This window comes from Bison bison, unplaced genomic scaffold, assembly GCF_000754665.1.
Source record: "Bison bison bison isolate TAMUID 2011002044 unplaced genomic scaffold, Bison_UMD1.0 scf7180017864330, whole genome shotgun sequence".
NCBI lineage: Eukaryota > Metazoa > Chordata > Mammalia > Artiodactyla > Bovidae > Bison > Bison bison.
In genome coordinates, this window is record NW_011494902.1 from 3,116,668 (window position 1) to 3,138,496 (window position 21,829).

The 21,829-nt window shown below is 46.4% G+C and overlaps 1 protein-coding gene across 9 annotated transcripts in view; it reads left to right on the plus strand.

Annotated features, from left to right (window-relative positions):
• The window catches only part of MGAT5 (mannosyl (alpha-1,6-)-glycoprotein beta-1,6-N-acetyl-glucosaminyltransferase), a 397,064-nt gene that overhangs the window by 369,769 nt on the left and 5,466 nt on the right, over nucleotides 1-21,829 (plus strand). For all 9 annotated transcript variants that reach the window (XM_010853631.1, XM_010853633.1, XM_010853634.1 and 6 more), the window contains 2 exons: nucleotides 4,316-4,390; nucleotides 19,566-19,723. In XM_010853631.1, the coding sequence (XP_010851933.1) occupies nucleotides 4,316-4,390; nucleotides 19,566-19,723 (233 nt within the window). The remainder of the gene's footprint in view (nucleotides 1-4,315; nucleotides 4,391-19,565; nucleotides 19,724-21,829) is intronic.

A 21,829-nucleotide genomic window follows, 5' to 3' on the forward strand; every position in this document is an offset into this window, starting at 1 on the left:
CAGACATCTCATCCTCTGTTGTCCCCTTCTCCTCCTGCCCCCAATCCCTCCCAGCATCAGAGTCTTTTCCAATGAGTCAACTCTTCACATGAGGTGGCCAAAATATTGGAGTTTCAGCCTCAGCATCAGTCCTTCCAATGAACACCCAGGGCTGATCTCCTTCAGAATGGACTGGTTGGATCCTGCAGTCCAAGGGACTCTCAAGAGTCTTCTCCAACACCACAGTTCAAAAGCATCAGTTCTTCAGCACTCAGCTTTCTTCACAGTCCAATTCTCACATCCATACATGACCACTGGAAAAACAATAGCCTTGACTAGACGTGCCTTTGTTGGCAAAGTAATATCTCTGCTTTTACATATGCTGTCTAGGTTGGTCATAACTTTCCTTCCAAGGAGTAAGCGTCTTTTAATTTCATGGCTGCAATCACCATCTGCAGTGATTTCTTATAACCCTTAAGCTTGTTATAAATGTGTCAGAAATTTGGTACCAAGATTTCTCATATTTAATTACAAGATTTTAGGTTATATAACACCCAAAAAGGCAAGAAAACATGATGCATTATTAAGAGAGGACTCTGTCAATAAAACCAGACCCAGAGATGACCCAGATGTTGGAATTATCAGACAGCAAATTTTAAATGCTGAGACAAATATATTAAAATGTTTGATGGAAAAAGTGGACAGCATATGTGAACAGATGGGGGATTTCAGCAGAAATGGAAAAAAGAAATGTTAAGCCAAATGAAAAAATACTGGAACCAAAGGTACAGACAGTATCAGAAATGAACTCTTTCACTGGATTTATCAGCAGACTATACACAGCAGAGGAAAATAATCAGTGAACTTAATGACTTGTCAGTAGAAATTATTGAAGTTAGAGAAACAAGATAAAAAGAGGGGGTATATGAGATCTGTGGAACATCAAACAACCCAACTTATGTGTGATGAGAATCTCAGAGGAGAGAACGACCAGAAGAAACATTTGTGAAAAGATGATGGCTAAGAATTTTCTAAAATTGATGAATGACATCAACCTACAGATCCTGGGAGCTCAGTGAAGGCCAAGCAGGATAAATATGGAGAAAAACACAGTTAGGTACATTGTAGCTGAACTGCCAAAAATGAAAGATAAGGAAAATAATCTTGAAAGTAGCCAGAGAAAAATCTATTATATTCAGGGGAATAATAGTATGAAAGACAACCAACTTCCTATTGGAAATAATGGAGACCATAAAAGATTCCATAGGAGCCAGAATATGTAGAGCCTTTAAAGAGAGCACCATAGGGATTATGGATTTTATTCTAAGTATGATGGGTAGTTTTGAACAGTGGAATGGCATGACCTGTCTTACATTTTAAATCATCAAGAGAAATTACATGAAGTGTCTAACTTAAAATTCTCTAATTAGTAGATAAAGAAGAGAAGACTCAACCCATGGTCTTCTGCCTTCTAAGACCATATCTCATTGACTGGTGCCAAGCCACATGTCAGGTGGGGCCATGCAGGGGTTAACTGATCTCAGACTGTAGTTCCCATAGAAATCCACACTCTGACTTAGAACACTGAGCGATGCTAGAGGAGAGAGGAAATCCCACAGGAAGGAAGAAGGTAAAGAGGAGAAAATGAAGGAAAATGTGGGGGGATAGGGAAAGTTTCCAAGGCCAGGAGGGACTGCATGGTGCAGTCTGCAGGCATCCTTCCTGTGGCCATGACTAACAGTCCTTCCACCAGGCAGGATGATCAAACAGCTCCCCCTGCTTCTCCATAACTGGCCCTATTTGGGATTCTCAGTCACTGTGGTTTCACATTCCCTCTCCTTCCATTCCCCCAAAGAGGCCTTGACTTTCCCTGAAGGACTGACAGAAAACTCTCTCACTGACACACACACAAAATCTGTGCAACAGATCTAACATCAGAGACTAGCCAGTGTTCAATATTCCTTAAGCTGCAGAGCTTTCCCACACAGAGGGCCCTGTTCCCATCCACAGCAAGATGGCTCATGGAACTTACTGGCAGAGATGGTGTAAGAATATAGTTTCTTTTCTTTTTGGCTTTTCCTGTATAGGAAAATTGGTTCCTTATCTTTCAGAACAGTGAACTGGCCACAGAGCAAGTAATGAGTCGGCATCCCTTTGGTTAACCTGGGTTTGGTTGGTAGGGTGACATAGGAAGAGGCATTTTTCTGTGTTTATTGCATGAGCTCTTTGAATTAATTCACTTTCATTTCTAATGGATGCCCTTTGGAATATGTTGTAGGAATTACCTTTGAGTGTTTAGTATGCTTTCTACTGCATAGCTGGACCTGTTGGTGGCATGACACATGGCCACTGCTGTTTGTTTACCTCACTCTAGAAATCCTACTTATCCCTTTATAAATGAAACTGACATGCCAAGTCCTCTATTATATGTTTTTTGTTGTTGTTCTTATTCCTCCATATATTTTCCCACAAACATGGGGGGAGACATATTCTCTAGCCAATTAGAGAAAGCTTCTGGAATCACTCACAGGTTGGTTAAATAAATATTTTTTAAAAGAAAATAAAAAGTATACATTGGGTGTAAAGGACTACGTTTGGGTTAGAGAGGGCACAGCAGGTGCAAAAGCTTGAGATGAAAAGATGCAGGATTGGAAGATATAAGTCAGTTAAAGAATTTTGTGCTCATCTGAGAAGAACTATCTAGGGACAAAAGGACCTCAGTTCTTGCAGAATAGTCCTGCCCTGGTATGACAGTACTTATGGCTCTGCCTCTTTTGGCTCTCTCTGGGTAGATGTGGGCAGCAATGGCTGTGTGATATGTCATCTAATTGTGTATTCAAAGACACGTTATGAAAGTAACAATGATAGATGATGAAGATTTCAAATGTAATGTATGAATCAACACAGAAAATGGGAGAATACGCCTTGAGCCCAACTGCTTGACTTCCCACAGATGAGTATCTTCTCTGTCAATTTCCCATTTTCATCAGGCTTCACCTCACAGACGTTTTGTCCAGGCTTCCACCCTGTAGATTTGAGATAGGCAAGTGCAGACTTGGAGAAGGAAATGGCAGCCCACTCCAGTGTTCTTGCCTGGAGAATCCCAGGGACGGGGGAGCCTGGTGGGCTGCCGTCTATTGGGTCGCACAGAGTCGGACATGACTGAAGTGACTTAGCAGTGCAGATTTAAGAGGGAAGTGGTGAACGTGCTAACTGCTGTTGGGTTCTCTGAAGTTGTTAAAAATTGGATTACTGGTGATTTTCTCCCAAGTGTAATGTCCATTTCAGGTTAATAATGCCAGACGGCTGCCCCTGAAGACACAGACCTCAGAATGTTGGCATAGGCAGTGCAGAACTCCAACCCACTTTTCTTTCCCTTCCGTCAGGTATCACAATATTGATCAGATTGCCTCCCCCACCCCAGTGAGGCACCTTCTGCATTACTTGCACCCTCAGATAAAGTCCAGGCTCCTGAGGGTAGAAATCTCAAGTCCTTTGTGGAAATCCAGTGACCTGCTTTCTAGCCTAGCTCGTTAGCTTCCATGATCCTGGTTCTGTCCTCCCACACTCCTTCTTTCAAGTAGTTTCCCACTACTTGCTCCCCATAGAACATCTTCCATATCTTGGTCCTCCCTCAGTCTTGGCTTGTTAGAATCATAGATGGTCTTAAGAGCCCAACATTAGCAGAAGTTGGCTTTGACCTTCTAGCCTCCTGGGACCTCTTGCTGAAATCTCTGTGATGCGTCATCACTGTGTTTTGCTCCATGAGTTCTTTGGGTACATATTCAGCTACCAGTACAAAAGGAAGTTTTTTCACTGTCATGAAATAACTCATTACATGCCTTTCTCAGGGTAGGAGGCCTGCATTCATTCACCAGGTGTTTGCTGGTTCCAGTGTGTGCCCTGCTGCTCAGCGCCAGGATACAGATGATCCCGCAGCCATGGACCCTGCCCCATAGATCTTACCTTCCAACAACTGACCCTCTCTACCTTTGGTTGAATGCCTGCTGTGTGTTAGACACTGAACTAAGCACTTTACTTTTTCCCTCGATGTAATATTCACCACAGATTCCAAAGAATGGGTTTTTCTTATCACCATTTCACACATGAAGGATCTGAGGCTCAAAGATGGTAGTTCATTTGCTCTGGGTCCCACAGCTGATAAGGAACAGGGAGGTTGTGAAGACAGGTCTGCTGATTTCCAAGTTCATATTCTAAGCCCCTCACCTGACTGCCTGCAGGCATTGGCACCTGAGTGTGGGTGAATCAGTGGAGAAATAGGTACAGATTACATGAATCATGTCCTCCTCTTTCATGATCTGTTCTGTTTCTGCAGATTGAGCCATACATGCCATATGAATTCACATGTGAGGGGATGCTGCAAAGAATCAATGCTTTCATCGAAAAACAGGTAAGACTCTCCTAAGTCCATCTGTCCTCGCCATTCCCCGCCTTCTGGTACCCCAGGCAACTCGTGAATAAGTAAAAGCTCACCATGATCCTGTGAGATTTTCCTGATTTGGAGGATTCCACAAGCTAGATGAGGGCTTCTTGAAATTCTAACATATGAACTGCCATGGTCACCCAGAGGAGTCTGGCTGTCATTGGAGTAAAAATGTTCCTTGTGGGTGGAAGGTCAAATGGATACTGAAGGGAGGGACTGGATGGTCAAGATGAAAACCTCCTTCACCATCAGACCTGTGCCTTGTCCGGGAATCACACAAAGACTTGGGTGGGGAGGGGGACAGATAGATGGCTCAATATATGTCAGTAATTCCAAATAGGTAGGACTCTTTAGTGGTTTTCAAACGTTTTTAAAAATAGGATTCCTTTTCAAATGAAACTTTACTTGAAATCCAAGTATATAAAACAGATAAAAGCAAAACTTTACTTCCAAAGCTGGGGAGGGCTCCTAGGGTCCCACCACCCCCAACAGAGTTGGGACACTGTGTCTTGTGCTCAGAGAAGTAAAGGCCAAAAGTGTCATTGCCATCATTTTAAAACATCTTAATTCCTTAGGCTTCAAAAATAACACAGAGATATAAATAGTCAGGCCGAGAGCCCCCGTGGGCAGGGAAATATGAGGTCCTTGACCAGGTACAAGATATGAGGAGCTCTGCTTCAAAGCAGAGCATCTTAGTGCGATCAAGAGATCTTGACACATAGGCAGGGAGGACTCTGAAGGCTGAAAGTAGGAATGGCGTGTTCAGACTGAAAGTAGGCATGGACTGTAGGCCAAGGCAGGTTTCCAAGGAAAGATTTGAGGCCACAGACTGTGGTAAGCCATGGACATCCCTGAATGCAGCCGCTGGACGGGGCCAGCCAGAGACAGAGGCTTCAGGGGCCCGGGCCTGATGTTCTGAACGTTTGTTAATGGAAAGAGAGACTACAGTGCAGCCATCCACTGGCGTTCCAGCCCCTCTGCTGAGGCCTTCTGGCCGTATGACTTGGGTGTGTTAGTTTCCTCCCCTGCAAAATGAGGATGATACTAGAACCTCAAGCGGCTAATGTGGAAATGAGCTAGTACATATGAAGTGCTTGGAACAAGGCCGACACATATGTTCAATAAAGACACACTATTGCTGTTGATTATTTAATATATATTATTATATTATTATGTGACAATGTATTCTACAGTAGTATTCATCAGACTTTACCACGAGAGCTGAGCATTTGAATCACTATCTCATTCACTCTTTATATGACACTTAACTCAAGAATGACAGTATCATTATCCTGACGGGGGCAGCCCTTTACATACAGACTTTACATCCCAACGCATCATCTTATTTATCCTCACAGTAATCCTGGGAGGTAGCAATCATCATCCATTCTCTGGATAACAAGAACCAAGAGTCTCAACCATAGGGCTCAGTCATGGAATCAGGGTTGGATGCTGGGTTGGTTTGAGCCCATGCAGGCTTGCGCCAACAGCATTGCCGGAGCCTCAGGCGATGACACTTATCCCAGAGCTATACTTCCCATCTTCTTTGATCTCAAGAAGCTGCCAGCCCTTCCCAAAGGTGCAGACAGGGATGCTGTGGCCTGTGGCAGTGAGATTTTAACACATCACAGACTTTACTACCCTTCCTGGAGGCTGAGATCTTAACAGGATCCCTGCCAGAACCCACTTCCACCTTTCCTGTCTCCACTTCCTCTCAGGGAAAATGGTTACTCACCACCACATTGTAAAAAGACATTTTGAATTTTATATCAAGAGTATATATGGTTTACAATACTGTATTAGTTTCAGGTATACAGCAAAGAGATTAAGTTATACATGTACATTCTTTTTCAGATTGTTTTCCCATTTGGTTATTACAGAATACTAAGTATAGGTCTCTGTGCTATACCGTGGGTCCTTGTTGATTAGTATATATATATATTAGCGTGTATATGGCTTCCCTGGCGGCTCAGTTGGTAAAGAATCTGCCTGAAACGCAGGAGATCTGGGTTCGATCCTTGATCGGGAAGATTCCCTGGAGTAGGAAATGGCAACCCACTCCAGTATTCTTGCCTGGAGAATTCCATGGACAGAGGAGCCTGGCGGGCCCCAGTCCATGGGACCACAAAGAGTCAGACACGACTGAGTGACCGTCATTGTCACCTGTGTGTATATGTTAATCCCAAACTCCTAATTTATCCCCCGACCACCACCACCTTTCCTCTCTGGTAACCATAAGTTTCTTTTCTATTGTCTGTGAGTCTGTTTCTGTTTTGTTAAAAAAAAGTTCATTTATATCATTTTTTAGAATCCACATACAAGTGGTATCATATGATATTTGAAAAAACTTTATCATATTTATTTGAAGGCCATCTTTCTTTCTTCCCTAAGATTCTTGAATGCTAGCCAGTCCTTAGAAGTTATCATGTGACCCATTCTTTTTAAACCTATTACTAGATTTCCCTTCAAACAGGAAGGTCCTGTTCCCCAAATAGACCTTGTTAAATGTTCAGGGATACAGGGCCACACCCAGTTTGGTCCCCTTGACATCCAAGTGCCTAGCCCTCTGCCTGTCAGGGAGAAGGTGAACAAAACTGAAAGAATGATTAAATGAATAAGGAAGGTAATGAGTGTGTGTGCTTTTCATTCCTGTGTGCCAAGATCCAGCAGGCTCATCTTGACCCTAATGACTTGGAGAGACAATTAATAAAATTGTTTCCTAGAAAACATACTCATAAAATTGCCCTTTCACACTTCTCCTGGGTAGAGATTTTCTTCTGCAGAGTTCTGCAGCTCACAGAAACCCAGGGGTTTCTTTTCTGCCTGCTGTTATTCATGCATCCGCTCTGTAAGTATTTGTCAACTGGAGGGGACTGCAGACTGTTCCTGGAGTTGGGGAAGAAGAGGTGTCAAAGGATGAGTCTCTGTTCTTAAGTAGCTTCAGGGTCAGGATGATAGGCAGTGCTGCTGCCACTGACTACATCTGTCACAGCGACTACCCGGGTGTGCTCTGGGATCCTGTAACTCAGGTACAGGGTGGGGACGGGGGAGGGGAGGGAGGGTATCTGCAAGCACTTGGCGGGAGATGAGTCCTGAAGGCAAAGTGGGGGTACCTGAGAGGTCGAGATGTGAAGGCCTGGGGGAAAAAGAGAAATGGTGAGTTGGAAGGTGGCTGTGACTGAAGAGAGAGAGATGATGCAAGAGGAGGTCGGAGGAGACACATCATGAAAAGATGGCTGAGGTTCAGCTCAAGAACTCAGAATTTGATTCTGGGACAAGAGGAGGCTGAAGACAGGTTTTAACTCAGGAATAGGGCAGTGATGCTATCAGACTGGTGTTTTAGAAAAGTCACTCTAGGAATTGTTTGTGTTTAGGGGCATTTCTTATCAGCATTCTCTCATTGCTGCTAATGAGCAATAAAGGGGCCTATTTTGAGTTTATCCTAGGCCTCTGGGGAGGGTTTTCTTGAAGCCATAATGTTCCCCAACTCCAGAAGGAAATTAGGAAGCCAAGACCCCATTGGTTCACAGATCGGGTCTTCTGCCTCTTAATGATTAGCTCCAGGCTCTGGTGTTTCAGAGCTTGGAGTGTTCATTATTTTTGCCGCCCAAAGACTATCTTCAAAGAGCAGTGAGAGGAGAGAGGCTGTTTCTGGTGTGAACAGGAAAGCCTCAAGCTCTGAAGGGTGGCAGCAGTGCACGCTTGCTGTCGGAGCGCCACAGCCCTAATTAGGCTGATCTCTGCCTTCAGAGCCCTCCGTGTGATCTGCTAAGGGAATAAGGAAGCTTTTATCCCAGAACCCTTTCAAGGTTGTTCATCACACTCACCCCAGGCAATGGGGGCCAGAGGATGCCATTTGACCGCAATTGAGAAAGCCCTGGGCCTCAGTGTGTACTCTGTACAGAGTGCTTGACAGCAGGCAACCTCCCCCTCCAAACCAGGCAGCACCCAACGGGAATGAATCCTGGCTTGAGGAAAACCACTTGCTTTTCCCCTTAATGCCCCCATTCCCTCTACTGTGCTAATAGTGTCGATTTGCATAGCAAGCCCTATTGAATTGCTCTCCAAGAGAAACACCCTCTCCCACAGTAGGAGCTGGTGCCAAGGAGAAAAATCCAATGTATTCTAAGATCCAGAGCACTCTTCTCCCCTAACCTGGGTGTGTTCAGGCTTGTTAAGGTTCTCCTTATGCATTTCTTGGGAAAGACTTCAGTGCCTCAGGCCAGAGAGTAGAGCAAGTTCTTTTGATGGAATGTCAATGCTCAGGTTAATTTCTGAAAGCCATGCTCACATTATTTTGCAAGGAGCTGTATCATTTATGAGAAAAGCACTCTGGAGATAGGGAGGGGGAGAAAAGAGTTAACTCCAAGAGCCGCAGTGGAATCAACTTTACCTCTTGGGAAATCTGGTTCATGGGGGCCCAATCCTGCCCTCCAAGGGGCATGTTCTAGATGCAAGAACAAACCTGGCAGGGAATCTGGATAGCTCCGCGTAGCGGGGAGGGTGGAAGTGCCAGGTCACAGGGAAAGAGGAAGAGGAACTGACACAGGGAGAAGGTTGGCAGTTGCTTAAGAAGTATTCACTCTTTTGAAAAATTGGTGGTTGCTGTTTGCCCAGCCATTCCTGAACCCAGGGGGGTTAAGTAGGTAATGGTTGAGTGCTGGGCCCTAGAGTCTGACAGCCAAGTTCACTTCCTGGCTTAGCCCCTACTCTCAGTGACCTTGGTCAAGTTGCCTCTTCTATACAGTGGGGATACTACTACCTACCCCATGGGGTTGGTAGAGGAATCAAGAAATGAATACATGTTTAAGGCTGAGAAGGTACCTCGCACAGAGTAGGTCCTCTGAAAGCCTTAACTTCTGCTGACGGAGCCCAGAAACCAATATACTTGGTTTTCACATAAAAGACACAGCTTCTTGCAAAATGATGTGCGCACAATCATCCTGTATAGTATTTATAGGGTTTTTACAGGAAGTAGAAAATATAGCTGAAGAGCATGTTGTAAGAGCATTTCAGGTGTGTGTGTGTGTGTTTTAACAACTTTATTGAGGTGTAATTTACAGACCCTCAAATTCACTCTATGTAAGGGTACAATTCAGTGGAGCTTTTTGTTGTTGTTAATTATTAGGGTTTGGCAATTACTCCCACAATCTAGTTTTACAACATTTGCATCACCCTAAAAAACTCTTGTGCCCCTGGGCAGTTTCTCAGCATAATGTCTGTAAGGTTCATGCATACTGTAGCATGCCTTAGCACTGCATTCTTTTTCACTGCTGAATAGTATTCCATTGTATGGTTAGACCACAGTTGATTTACTCCAACTGATGGACATATGGGTCATTTCCACCTTTTGGCTTTTGTGAAGAGTGGACTGCTACCTTGAACATTCGTGTGTACGTGCACATGTGTTTTTGTTTCTCCCAATAGACTCCTCATGTAGAAGAGTTTGAAATGTGGGAGGTTCATGTCTGAATCTTTGCAACATGAACTTGTTTGCTTGCAGTGTAAAGATCACCATAGAGATTCATTACCACAGCTCAGCTTCACCACCACCTTATCTGTTGCACTTGTGGAAATGTAAATTTGCACCTGCTGCTGGGAATCAGCCCCAGGGGCCACCCATGGACAGAGTTCACTCTTTTTGAGGACAGGACAAGTTGTTTCTTGGCAGGTACCAGCAAGCAACTGAAATGTGTTTAATCCAATCAGTCACGCATGATGTATTGAACACTTTTTCTGTGCTTGGCTCTGGATTCCTCTGTTGTAACATAAATAACAAATATGCCCCTTACTCCTCACCTAGCTGGCTAAACTTGGCCCAAATCCCAATTTCATAGCCTTGAACCTGCTTCCCACTCGCCACCCCTTTTTTTCTTTAGCAAATTCCTGACCTTACTTCTTTAGATGCTGCTTCCAGACCTGTATCTGAATCCACCTGCACCTGATATGTCCTGGTGTAATAACTCAATCGAAGGTTTAGCCAGACGCCCACTCAAGGTAGAGGGTTAACGGAAAAGATCCATCACCTGAACCAAGAGGGAAGGACCACCCATGTTGTCCCTCCTAACGCTTCTGTCCAAGGGAGCAGCCTCCCCTTCTCCCCACCCCGTCTTCTCCAGCTCTGTGGGTGTTAGGTGAATCACATTTTCTCCAAACTGTTACTTAGCCTTTGTTACAAGGGCAGCGCCCTTACTTCTTTTTCATAGTATGTTGTGTTCATTGGTTCAGAACATTACTTCTCATAAATGTGTTGATTAATAGACCTTTCTTACTATTGTTACTATAGGGAAATTTCATACTGAAGCAAACTTAGAGAAATTTGGTGACTGGCTAAAATCATTATTAGAGAGGAATGCAGATGTTCTGTGTCTAAGTGAGCTTGTTAACCAGATTGGAAATTACTGTTTATGTCTCTTCTGATTATGTAAAGCTTCTGGGTTAGAATAGTATCTTTTTCTATTTCTATCAAAGCCCCAGGATGCCAAAACCATTCAGTGGCTCTTTATTGAGCACCAATTATCTGCAAAACACTGTTTTTGTGCTAAGCCACTAACTTCTATTTCGCCTACCAAACCCAGCCCGGAAGTCCCTAATTTCCTGGAAGCCTTCTCTGACACTTACCCCACCCCTTCCCGTCCCCAGAGTTAATTCTCTCTCTCCTCTCAGTGGCCTTTACATCCTGGTTGGACATCTGTTGTATACTGCTCTGTAATTTTTTTAAATGTGGGCCTTTGTCCCCAGAGACTCTGTCTCATCCACATTCAGATGTCCAGCACCCAGGGTAGTTTTAAAAGTTGTTTGTTAAGTTTTGAACAGATGCCTGAGAGACCCTTCAAAGCCACCCTATGAGCATTTCATGGAGGTTTGTTGGAAAAAGATGCCTGAGGCTGTCCTCTTTATCTCTCTCTCTCTCTCTCTCTCTCTCTGTGCACTGCTGTGTGGCTTCCTAACTGTCTCTGTTCCTGCTTCTGCTCCTGTCTACTGTTCTCAGCTCAGCAGATCCTGTCACTCCTCTGCCCAGAATTCTCCAGTAGCTTCCATTTCACTCCAAGGAAAAGCCAAGGCTTTATATGGGACCCCCCCCACCCCCACCAACAAGCTCTGGGTGCTCTGACCTCCCAGATACCATCTCTTCCTACTTCCAACCCCCAATGCATGCACACACACACACATGCACACACGCACATATGGGCACACACACATATGCCCGCTCCTCCTGGAACCTGCTGGACGCTTTGCTGTCACGGCTGCCGCACTTCATTTGCTGCTTTCTGTTATGTCCTTCCCAGACACTTGCATGGCTCACATTTTTCCCTCCTCAGGTCTTTTCGTGAATGTTGCCTTCTCAGTGATGCCTTATCTGAATACCCTCTTCCCCAACAGTCCCAATTCCTTATCTTCTCTTCATTCTTACTTAGAGCAATCACTAGCTTTTAACATTACATATAATTAATTTATTTTGTTTCTCTATCTCCCTCACTAAAAAGAAGCTCTATAAAGGCAGGTGTTTTAGTTCCTTTTTTTTTTTTTAACCAAGTCATCCCCAAGGGCGTAGAAAAGTCCCTTGCTCATAATTACAGTAAGAGCCAACCCATGGTGTTTGATCATGCACATTTCTGAGCACTTTACACAGTATAATTAATTTACTCCCCCCATCCCCACAGCTCTCTGAGGTGGTTGCTGACATTTTCATCATTTTACAGTTGAGGAAACTGAGGCAAAGAAAGGTTATGGGGCTCGCAAAGACCACTCAGCTGCTCGGAGGAGCTGAGATTCAAACCTAAGCAATCTGAACTCAAACCCTTATTTTCTGCTTCATAGAAGGTACAGTATTTGTCAAATGAACAAACGAGTGAGTTGAGTGAGTGAACAAGGAGACGAGGCCAGTTGGCATTGCCCTGTTAGCTGATGCTGAGGTTGGGTGAAACAGAGGACCTCTCACTTTCCATGAGCACCCAGTGGGGCTGGCACCTGGGGTGAGAAGAGGTTTATGACAAGCTGTTGTGTCTGTTGTGCCCTGCAAGCAGCTGGACAAAGAAACGGCCCTTATACACGATTGTCATAGGTAATCCAGGCAACTCGACGTTTCCCTCTGAACCCTGGCAGCAAATAATGTTCTACCTTGGGATATTTAACATCTCTTGGTGCCCTCTTGGCTTCCCTGGTGGCTCACGTAGTAAAGAATCCACCTTCAGTGCAGGAGACCTGGGTTCAATCCTTGGATCAAGAAGATCCCCTGGAGAAGGGCATGGCAACCCACCTCAGTACTTCTGCCTGGAGAATTCCATGGACAGAGGAGCCTGGTGGATTGTGTTCCATGGGGTTGTAAAGAGTTGGACATGACTGAGCGACTAACATTTTCATGGGTACCCTCTTAAGAGTCACTTCATTTTTTATCTCACAGGAGTTATATAAGGACTGAAAGACAAATGGTATTATCTGCGTTTTAGATGTGAAAGCAGGCAGAGGGAACTTGAGGGGCATTTGTGAAGTCCTGCAGCTGGGAGCCAGAACCGTAACTCAGATCACCACTGCCTCCTGCCTTACCTGTTGCCACATTGACTGGGACACTTTCATTCTCCCTCTCTTCAAGCCTGTTCACCTTCGGGCTTTCCACATGGTTCACCGAGCCTTAAAAAGGGCCTGCTGCTATTTTCTCTATTTCTTTCTTTTTCTTTAAATTTATTTTATTGAAGTATAGTTACTTACAGGAGAAGGCAATGGCACCCCACTCCAGTACTCTTGCCTGGAAAATCCCATGGACGGAGGAGCCTGGTGGGCTGCAGTTCATGGGGTCACTAAGAGTCGGAGACGACTGAGCGACTTCACTTTCACTTTTCACTTTCATGCATTGGAGAAGGAAATGGCAACCCACTCCAGTGTTCTTGCCTGGAGAATCCCAGGGACAGGGGAGCCTGGTGGGCTGCCGTCTATGGGGTCGCACAGAGTCGGACACGACCGAAGTGACTTAGCATAGTTAACTTACAAGGTACTGTGCTTTTTGGTGTATGGCAGAGTGATTCAGTTTTACATATATATAATAGTTTGCATCTGCTCGTCCCAAACTCCCAATCCATCTTTCCCTCACCCCCCTGCCCTTTTTGGCAAAAACAAGTCTGTTCGCTGCGTCCGTGAGTCTGTTTCTGTTTCATAGACAAAGTCACGCACCTTCTTTCACATCCCACATATGAGTGATGTCATATGGTGGTTGTCTTTCTCCGTCTGACTTATTGTGACACTCTAGGTCCATCCCTGTTGCTGCGAATGGCATTGTTTCGTTCTTTTTCATGGCTGAGTAGCGTTCCATCGTGTATGTGTATGTATATCGTATCTTCTTTCACCGTTTTTCTTTCCTGGGACGATTAGGTTGTGTCCATGTCCTGGCCATTGTAGCAGTGCTGCCGTGAACGCTGGGGGCATCTGTATCTTCGAATTAGTGTTTTCTCCAGGTGTATGCCCAGGAGTGGGGTTGCTGGATCATGTGACAACTCTAGTTTTTGGAGGAACCTGCATACTGTTTTCCACAGTTTTGCACCAGTTTACATTCCCACCAATACATCTTCATTAGTTCTGGTCCTACTGGTACCCAGAACGGACTAGTGAGAGCATACTGGACCAGCCCCCACCGAGCCAAAGCAAGGGTGACCGGGACCCAAGACTTCATGTGGAGTCGAGTTAAGCTCTCCTGCTAGAGGGAACCTGCACTGGGGGCTGCAGGGGTTTATTGCGAACTGAGCAGGTGGGCTAGGTCTGCCCTGCTTGGGGGAAGGCATAGGGCTCCATCCGTCCAGCGCTGCCCCGCTTCTGCACTTGCCAGTGCTGCGGTGCCCCCAGAGTCTAATACAGGGCACAGGTATCGCCTCCACACAGGGACAGGGGAGGGGGATGAGCATTAGGGGAGCGCCTGCTGTGTGCCAGCCTTCAGCTTAGCCGCGCCACCCACAGGCTGGCAGCATCACTCCGTATGGACCAGCAGTGGAGGCAGGACCAGACTGAGCAGTGTGCCCGAAGCCCCGCCCTGGTGAGGCCAGGCCTCAAATCTAGGTCTTGGGTCTGAAGCACATTCCCTGGCCTCACCACCTCCTAGTTTAACATGGAAGAATCTTTCTCCCTGTTTCAGTTTTATCCCTTGGACTGCGTCACCATATGAGGCTCAGAATGAATAAGAAGCAGTATGTTAAGAGTCCACCAGACTCAGCAGGTGTAGACACCACCCTCAGCTCCCACTGCCTGTAGGAGGGACATTCTGCAGTGTTCTTACCAAGCTGTAAAAGCCAGCGTTTGCATCTTCAGCTGTCGTGGTGTCCAGTGATCTAGGTTTCCTAGTTGTTTGCCTGTTGTGTACAGTCACACAGTAGGCTTTGGTGTCCATCAGACTTTGAATCTCTTTATTATAATAGTTAAAGGCTGTAAATGCTATCAGATTTCTCCTAAAGAATTATAGGCAAAGTTGCTTACAGTTAGTCAGTTCAGTCACTCAGTCATGTCCGACTCTGCAACCCCATGGACTGCAGCACGCCAGGCTTCCCTGTCCATCACCAACTCCCAGAGCTTGCTCAAACTCATGTCCATTGAGTTGGTGATGCCATCCAACCATCTCATCCTCTGTCGTCCCCTTCTCCTCCTGCCTCCAATTTTTCCCAGCATCAGGGTCTTTTCTAATGACTCAGCTCTTCACATCAGGTAGCCAAAGTATTGGCGCTCCAGCTTCAGCATCAGTCCTTCCAATGAATATTCAGGACTGATTTCCTTTAGGATTGACTGGTTTGATCTCCCTGAAGTCCAAGGGACTCTTAAGAGTCTTCTCAAACACCAAAGTTCAAAAGCATAAGTTCTTTTGCTTACAGTAACCAGCCAGAAAAACAAACCAAAAAACCAATGCTTAACCTTTTCCAAATATCCATGTACATGCTCAGCTTTGATCAGCAATAACTATGTTGATCATCATGTGTCTTCCTTCCTATTTGATGGACATATTTTCAAAGTTCAGCCGGTAAGTTTCCATACGCTGCCTGGTTAGAGAGTGACAGCCACCAGGGAACACTCAGGGTTCCCATTCAGGGTGCCTGGGTCTGCCATCACCCTTAGTAACAGTGTCCAGACCGAAATAATTGTCTTACACAGGCCATAGCAACTCCATGGATCATGCTGAAGATGATCACAAATCTGAAGACCTCGCCAAGGTCTTCCAGCCCTGGGCTGTGAGATAGGACACTCTGCATACTGTCCTGCTCTGTGGCACTGTCAAAACCTTAAACTGGATCCTATTAAACTAGTGCATTTCCATCATTTCTGAATTATTAGACCCTTCTGGAATCTTCTGTTTTCAGCTGATACAAATTAAGGCCCTAGGTTTGACCTCATGCTGTGAAGTATTTGTTAAGCCCCAAACTCACTTGGGCTTCCCAAGTGGTGCTAGTGGTAAAGAACCCGCCTGCCAATGCAGAAGATGCAGGAGGGTTCGGATCCCTGGGTTGGGAAGATCTCCTGGAGGAGCAAATGATAACCCACTCTAGTATTCTTGCCTGGAGAACCCCATGGACGGAGGAGCCTGGTGGACTATAGTCAATGGTACTGCAAAGAGTCTGAAGCGGCTGAGCACACACTCACTCAGGCTCAAGCATGCGCATCCTCACATGACAGGATGTAATGTGGGAGACGACAGCAAGTCCACCTTACTGGTGGGATCGCAAGCCCTGATGAGGAGACTGGAGTAGAAGCCTACTGCCGGTTACCTTCCTCCACGTGTAATAGCATCACCTCCTTCAGGAAGGAAGTAGGGAGAAGCAGGAACCATAGGAAATCATCAGTTTCATTGTCTACATTTTTCTGATGAGGAAGCTGAGGTTTGAAAGAGGAAAAATGCGAACAGCACAGAAGGGCCCCCTGGATGCAGCTCTGGCCTGCATTCTGGGGCTTCACCCACCTCACTGCTCAGAGACCCTGCAGGGCCCAGTCCTCCTGCAATGCTCCAAGTGACCAACAGGAGGAGCATGGAACCTGTGCCTGCTGGCTCCAGTTCTGAAAGCCTGAGATGGTTAACCAGCTCCCCATCCACAAAGAGGATAGAGAGAAAAAGGATATTCCAAGAGGAAAAAGAATATTCCAGAAGGACATACATTGAAAAGTAAATTCCCTGATGATCCCTGACCCCGTTACCCATTTCCTCTTCTTTGTGATGCCAGAGATATTCTTACAGTAACACAGGCCTGATTATGTGTATTGACACAAAAGGAAACACACTGTATACCAGCCTTCAACTTATTTTTTTCCCTTCTCAATCTGTACTGGGGATGTTCCCATGTCAGGGCATAGTTACCTGTTACATTGCTTGGTTTTCTTTGTATCTGAACAGTTACCTGTTTAAAGACAACCTTTAGATTATTTTACATCAGTTCTGCCCCTCCTGTCTGACTCTCTACTACTCCATGGACTGCAGCACACCAGGCTTCCCTGTCCATCACCAACTCCTAGAGTTTGCTCAAACTCATGTCCATCGAGTTGGTGATGCCATCCAGCCATCTCGTCTTCTGTCATCCCCTTCTCTTCCTGCCTCCAATCTTTCCCAGCATCAAGGTCTTTTCTAATGAGTCAGCTCTTCCCATCAGGTGGTCAAAGTATTGGAGCTTCAGCATCAGTCCCTCCAATGAATATTCAAGACTGATTTTCTTTAGAATTGACTAGTTTGATCTCCTTGAAGTCCAAGGGACTCTCAAGAGTCTTCTTGAACGCCACAGTTCAAAAGCATCAGTTCTTCAGCGCTCAGCCTTTATGGTCCAACTCTCACATCCGTACATGACTACTGTAAAAACCATAGCTTTGACTAGATGGACCTTTGTCAACAAAGTAATGTGTCTGCTTTTTTATGCTGTCTAGATTTGTCATAGCTTTTCTTCCAAGGAGCAAGCGTCTTTTAACTTCATGGCTGTAGTCACCATCTGTAGTGATTTTGGAACTCAAGAAAATAAAGTCTGTCACTGTTTCTCTTGTTTCCTCATCTATTTCTCATGAAATGATGGCACTGGATGCCATGATCTTAGGTTTTTGAATACTGAGTTTTAAGTCAGCTTTTTCACTCTCCTCTTTCACTTTCATCAAGAGGCTCTTTAGTTCCACTTTGCTTTCTGCCATAAAGGTGGTGTCATATGCATATCTGAGGTTATTGATATCTCTCCCAGCAATCTTGATTCCAGCTTGTGCTTCATCCGGCCTGGCATTTCACATGATGTACTCTGCATATAAGTTAAATAAGCAGGGTGACTATATACAGCCTTAACATACTCCTTTCCAGATTTGGAACCAGTCCGTGGTTCCATGTCTGGTTCTAACCATTGCTTCTTGACCTGCATACAGCTTTCTCAGGAGGCAAGTAAAGTGGTCTGGAATTCCCATCTCGTTAAGAATTTTCCATAGTTTGTTGTGATCCACACTGTCAAAGGCTTTGGCTTAGTCAATGAAGCAGAAGTAGATATTTTTCTGGAATTCTCTTGCTTTTTCTTTGATGCAATGGATGTTGGCCATTTGATCTCTGGTTCCTCTGCCTTTTTCTAAATCAAACTTGAACATCTGGAAATTCTTGGTTCACATACTTTTGAAGCCTAGCTTGGAGAATTTTGAGCATTAATTTGCTAGTGTGTGAGATGAGTGCAATTGTGTGATAGTTTGACCATTCTTTGGCATTGCCTTTCTTTGGGATTGGAATGAAAACTGACCTGTTCCAGTCCTGTGGCCACTGCTGAGTTTTCCAAATTTGCTGGCATATTGAGTGCAGCACTTTAACAGCATCATCTTTTAGGATTTGAAATAGCTCAGCTGGATTTCCATCACCTCCACTAGCTTTGTTCATTGTAATGCTTCCTAAGGCCCACTTGACTTCACACTCCAGGATGTCTGGCTCTAGGTGTTTAAGCACAACCTTTTAATACAACCTGTTTCTATACAGCCTTTAGGTTGTTTCAAGTCTTCCACTTCTCCTCTCAACAACATTGCATAGGTTTCCCTGTGTCCTGAGTAGGTTTCTTTGCCCCATGTGTCCCATATGTCTGGGGTGAATTCCTCCAAGTAGAATTGAGAGCCCAGGATCCTAACCATCACTGGGTACCCCGAGGCCTAGCCCACCCCCAAAGAAGTTAAACACAGCTTTTCTTCTACAGGTTGGATGGTCCAGAGATTTGGAGGGCTTTGACTAGGGTTCCATCTGCAACATTTAAGCAGAGCGGGCTCTGGGTGCCAGTGGTACCTGAGTTCCCACCCCCGGTACCTGTTCACACTTGCTCCTGGCATAGTTGAGATGAAAGCTGGGGTCCCAGGTTCCTGCTTTCCTCCTCCAGGAGCAGGAGAGTTCCTGCTCCTCACCTGCCCTATCCCTGGTCCCACTTCACCTTTCGCTCAGCTTATCCATGCTGCACGCGTTTGCTCCTGGTCCTCCCCACCCATGACTCCCTTGGACATGTGCGTTTCCTCCGCTCCCTGTAGATCCTGGAAGTGACTGAGCAGCCCCATCCTGAGCACACCCCCACCTCCCCTGCCTCCAGGTGCCTCTCCTCTTAAGGGGTACCAGGTGACTTCATCTCCTATCACACATCCTCAGACAGCTTCTCTAGCTATTGAATTTGTGTTACATTTGTTTCAACCAACTGAGCTTCTATCAAGACCATGTCCCCACAATAGGTTCTATTCCAGAGACCTACAGACCTCTTTTGCTTCCCTGAGTTGAAACTAGCACTCACAAAACAGTGTTATATTAGGTAACCATTGTTAAATTCTGTGTCAAATTAGGTAGTCGCTGAAAATGTCTTAGGAATTAGGGCGGAGGGAACAGAACAGCTGGTAAACGTGGGCCTGGAGATGGGCCTTCAAGGGCGGAGACTTTAAATAGCTCGACTGTATTATGGACAGTGACGTGAAGGGATAGCCCCTGTTACTGCAGGCACGGTGCTGGGCATAGGAAGCTGGTGAGTAGAGGTGTCAAGGCCAGGCCGCGTTCTAGCTGAGATCCCAACCTGAGTCCGTGTGGCTCCCATCCGCTGCCCCTCTCCGCTCTTGCACAGCTGGGGCCCAGCTTGTTGGGACAGGTTGGGAGACTGGGGATCCCCCGCTTGCATCCCTGGTCCCTTGACTGACAGTTTCATTGTCATTCTAGGACTTCTGCCACGGGCAAGTGATGTGGCCGCCCCTGAGTGCCCTACAGGTAAAATTTGCTGAGCCCGGGCAGTCCTGCAAGCAGGTATGTCAGGAGAACCAGCTCATCTGTGAGCCGTCCTTCTTCCAGCATCTCAACAAGGACAAGGACCTGCTGAAGTAAGTGCCGGAGCGCGGGAGGGGCGGCTCCGCCTCTAGCTTGTATCACAACGGCTGTGAGCCTGGCACTGCCAGGTCCCTGAGGGTCCCCGAGCAGGGTGGCGGGCACAGCACTGGGATCACAGCCCAGAGTCACCCAGTGGGGTCTTCTCTCTGGCTGGCATTGCTTCCCTTGTGCTGCTTCTGTCACTTAACAGTTGTTGTTTAGTCGATAAGTCATGTTCAACTCTGCCACCCCGTGGTCTCTAGTCTGCCAGGCTCCTCTGTCCATAGGATTCTCCACGCAAGAATACTAGATTGGGTTGCCATTTCCTTCTCCAGGGCATCTTCCAGACCCAGGGAATGAGCCCACGCCTCCTGCATTGGCAGGCGGGTTCTTTACCACTGAGCTACCAGAGAAGCAGTTACTTTCAGTAACACCATTAATTTCCTTTTGTGGTGGCATTTTGAGTTTGATGTTTACATTTTCCAGATTTTCATCTGAGGTTTCTTCTGGCCTCTGACTCATGACCTCAGTCAGGGCTAAATCTGTGCCTTGATATTTATCGCACCCACCCTGGGCTTGTGATTCAGCTGGTAAAGATTCCACCTGCAATGAGGGAGATGTGGGTTCGATCCCGGGTTGGGAAGATCCCCTGGAGAGGGGAAAGGCTACCTACTCTAGTATTCTGGCCTGGAGAATTCCATGGACTGTATGGTCCATGGGGTCAAAAAGAGTTGGACACGACTGAGCGACTTTCACTCACTGGGCCACAACCTAGTTAATTACCTGTCACCTCCCTCCCAACCTTAATAGCTCTAATGTGGTGTTTTCCCCTAGGGGATTTGTTTTCCCAACCCCAGATATTCTGCAGAGCAGTCGTTTGGTCCCAGTCTTTTTTTTTTTTTTAACTTATTTATTAGCTGCTTGGGTCTTTGTTGCTGCACAGGATTTTCTCTAGTTGCAGCGAGCGAGGGCTACTCTGGTTGTGGTGCACGGGACTCTCACCGCAGTGACTTCTCCTGCTGTGGAGCATGGGCTCCAGGCACTCGCTTCAGTAGTTGTAGAGCCTGGCTTAGTTGCTCTGTGGCACGTGGGCTCAGTACTTCGTTGCTTCCAGGCTCTGGAGCACAGACTCAGTAGTTGTGGTACAAGGGTTTGCATGTAGGTTCCTCCCCACCCAGGGATCGAACCTGCGTCTTCTGCAATGGCATGTAGATTCTTTACGACCTGAGCCACCAGGGAAGCCCCTGCCCCAGTCTTAAGGAACAGAGTGGACTCAGGGCTCCAGGCTTACGGGTCTCCATTCTGGCTTCACGCCCTGTTAGAGCACAGTTGGCCACTGCATTTATCTGGGCACAGTGGTCTGAGCTGGCCTGGCCCTGCCTGTAAGCCTTATTATGCTCACCTCAAGTAATGAGGTGTAAAACCCTTTTCAGAGAGGAAACGTGATCTCTAGCACCTTGCCTGCAGGGCTCCTTTCCTGAGTAGGGACTCGGGGGATTCTATTTTTTCTCATTTTTTTACATGAAGACCAGGATCAGAGGTGCCCTCAATTCCACCAGCAGAATAGAGGCAAGACCAGCAGAGTTGGTCAGCATCCTGCTCTGCATCCAGTGACACTGTGTGAGAGGCAGCGCTGGTCTGATGTCTGTGATGCTAGAAGCTTCTACCTCCAGAGCACATGTCCCCAATTCTAAGTGCAGGAGGAGCTTCCCACTCACCCCTGTTGCAGACCACTCCTGTACCAAGGTGGCTTCCTGAGAACCCTGAGTGTCTCCCTCTGTTTGACAGGAAGTCTGGCGTCACTAGGGACAGACTGCTAGCTGTCCACACCCAACTGTCCATGTGCAGCCCCGCCTACCTCTGGAGGAAGCAACCTTGATGGGACTGCTCAGAGGCGTGGGCCTTCCTGGCCAGGCCGGGGGCTCAGAGAGCCCAGAGCCCCACCGAGCCTGCAGGGGAACAGGAATGAGCCAATGGACCCATTTCCTCTGTTCTATCAATCTGCCCACCTGTGAAATAGGGACGTCCCCAGTGATGGTGAGCCTGTGTACAGCAAAGTCCTTTCCTGCAGGAGTGTGGGCCGCGGAGCAGGCCTGAAGTCGCCAGGCTGCGACCAGAAA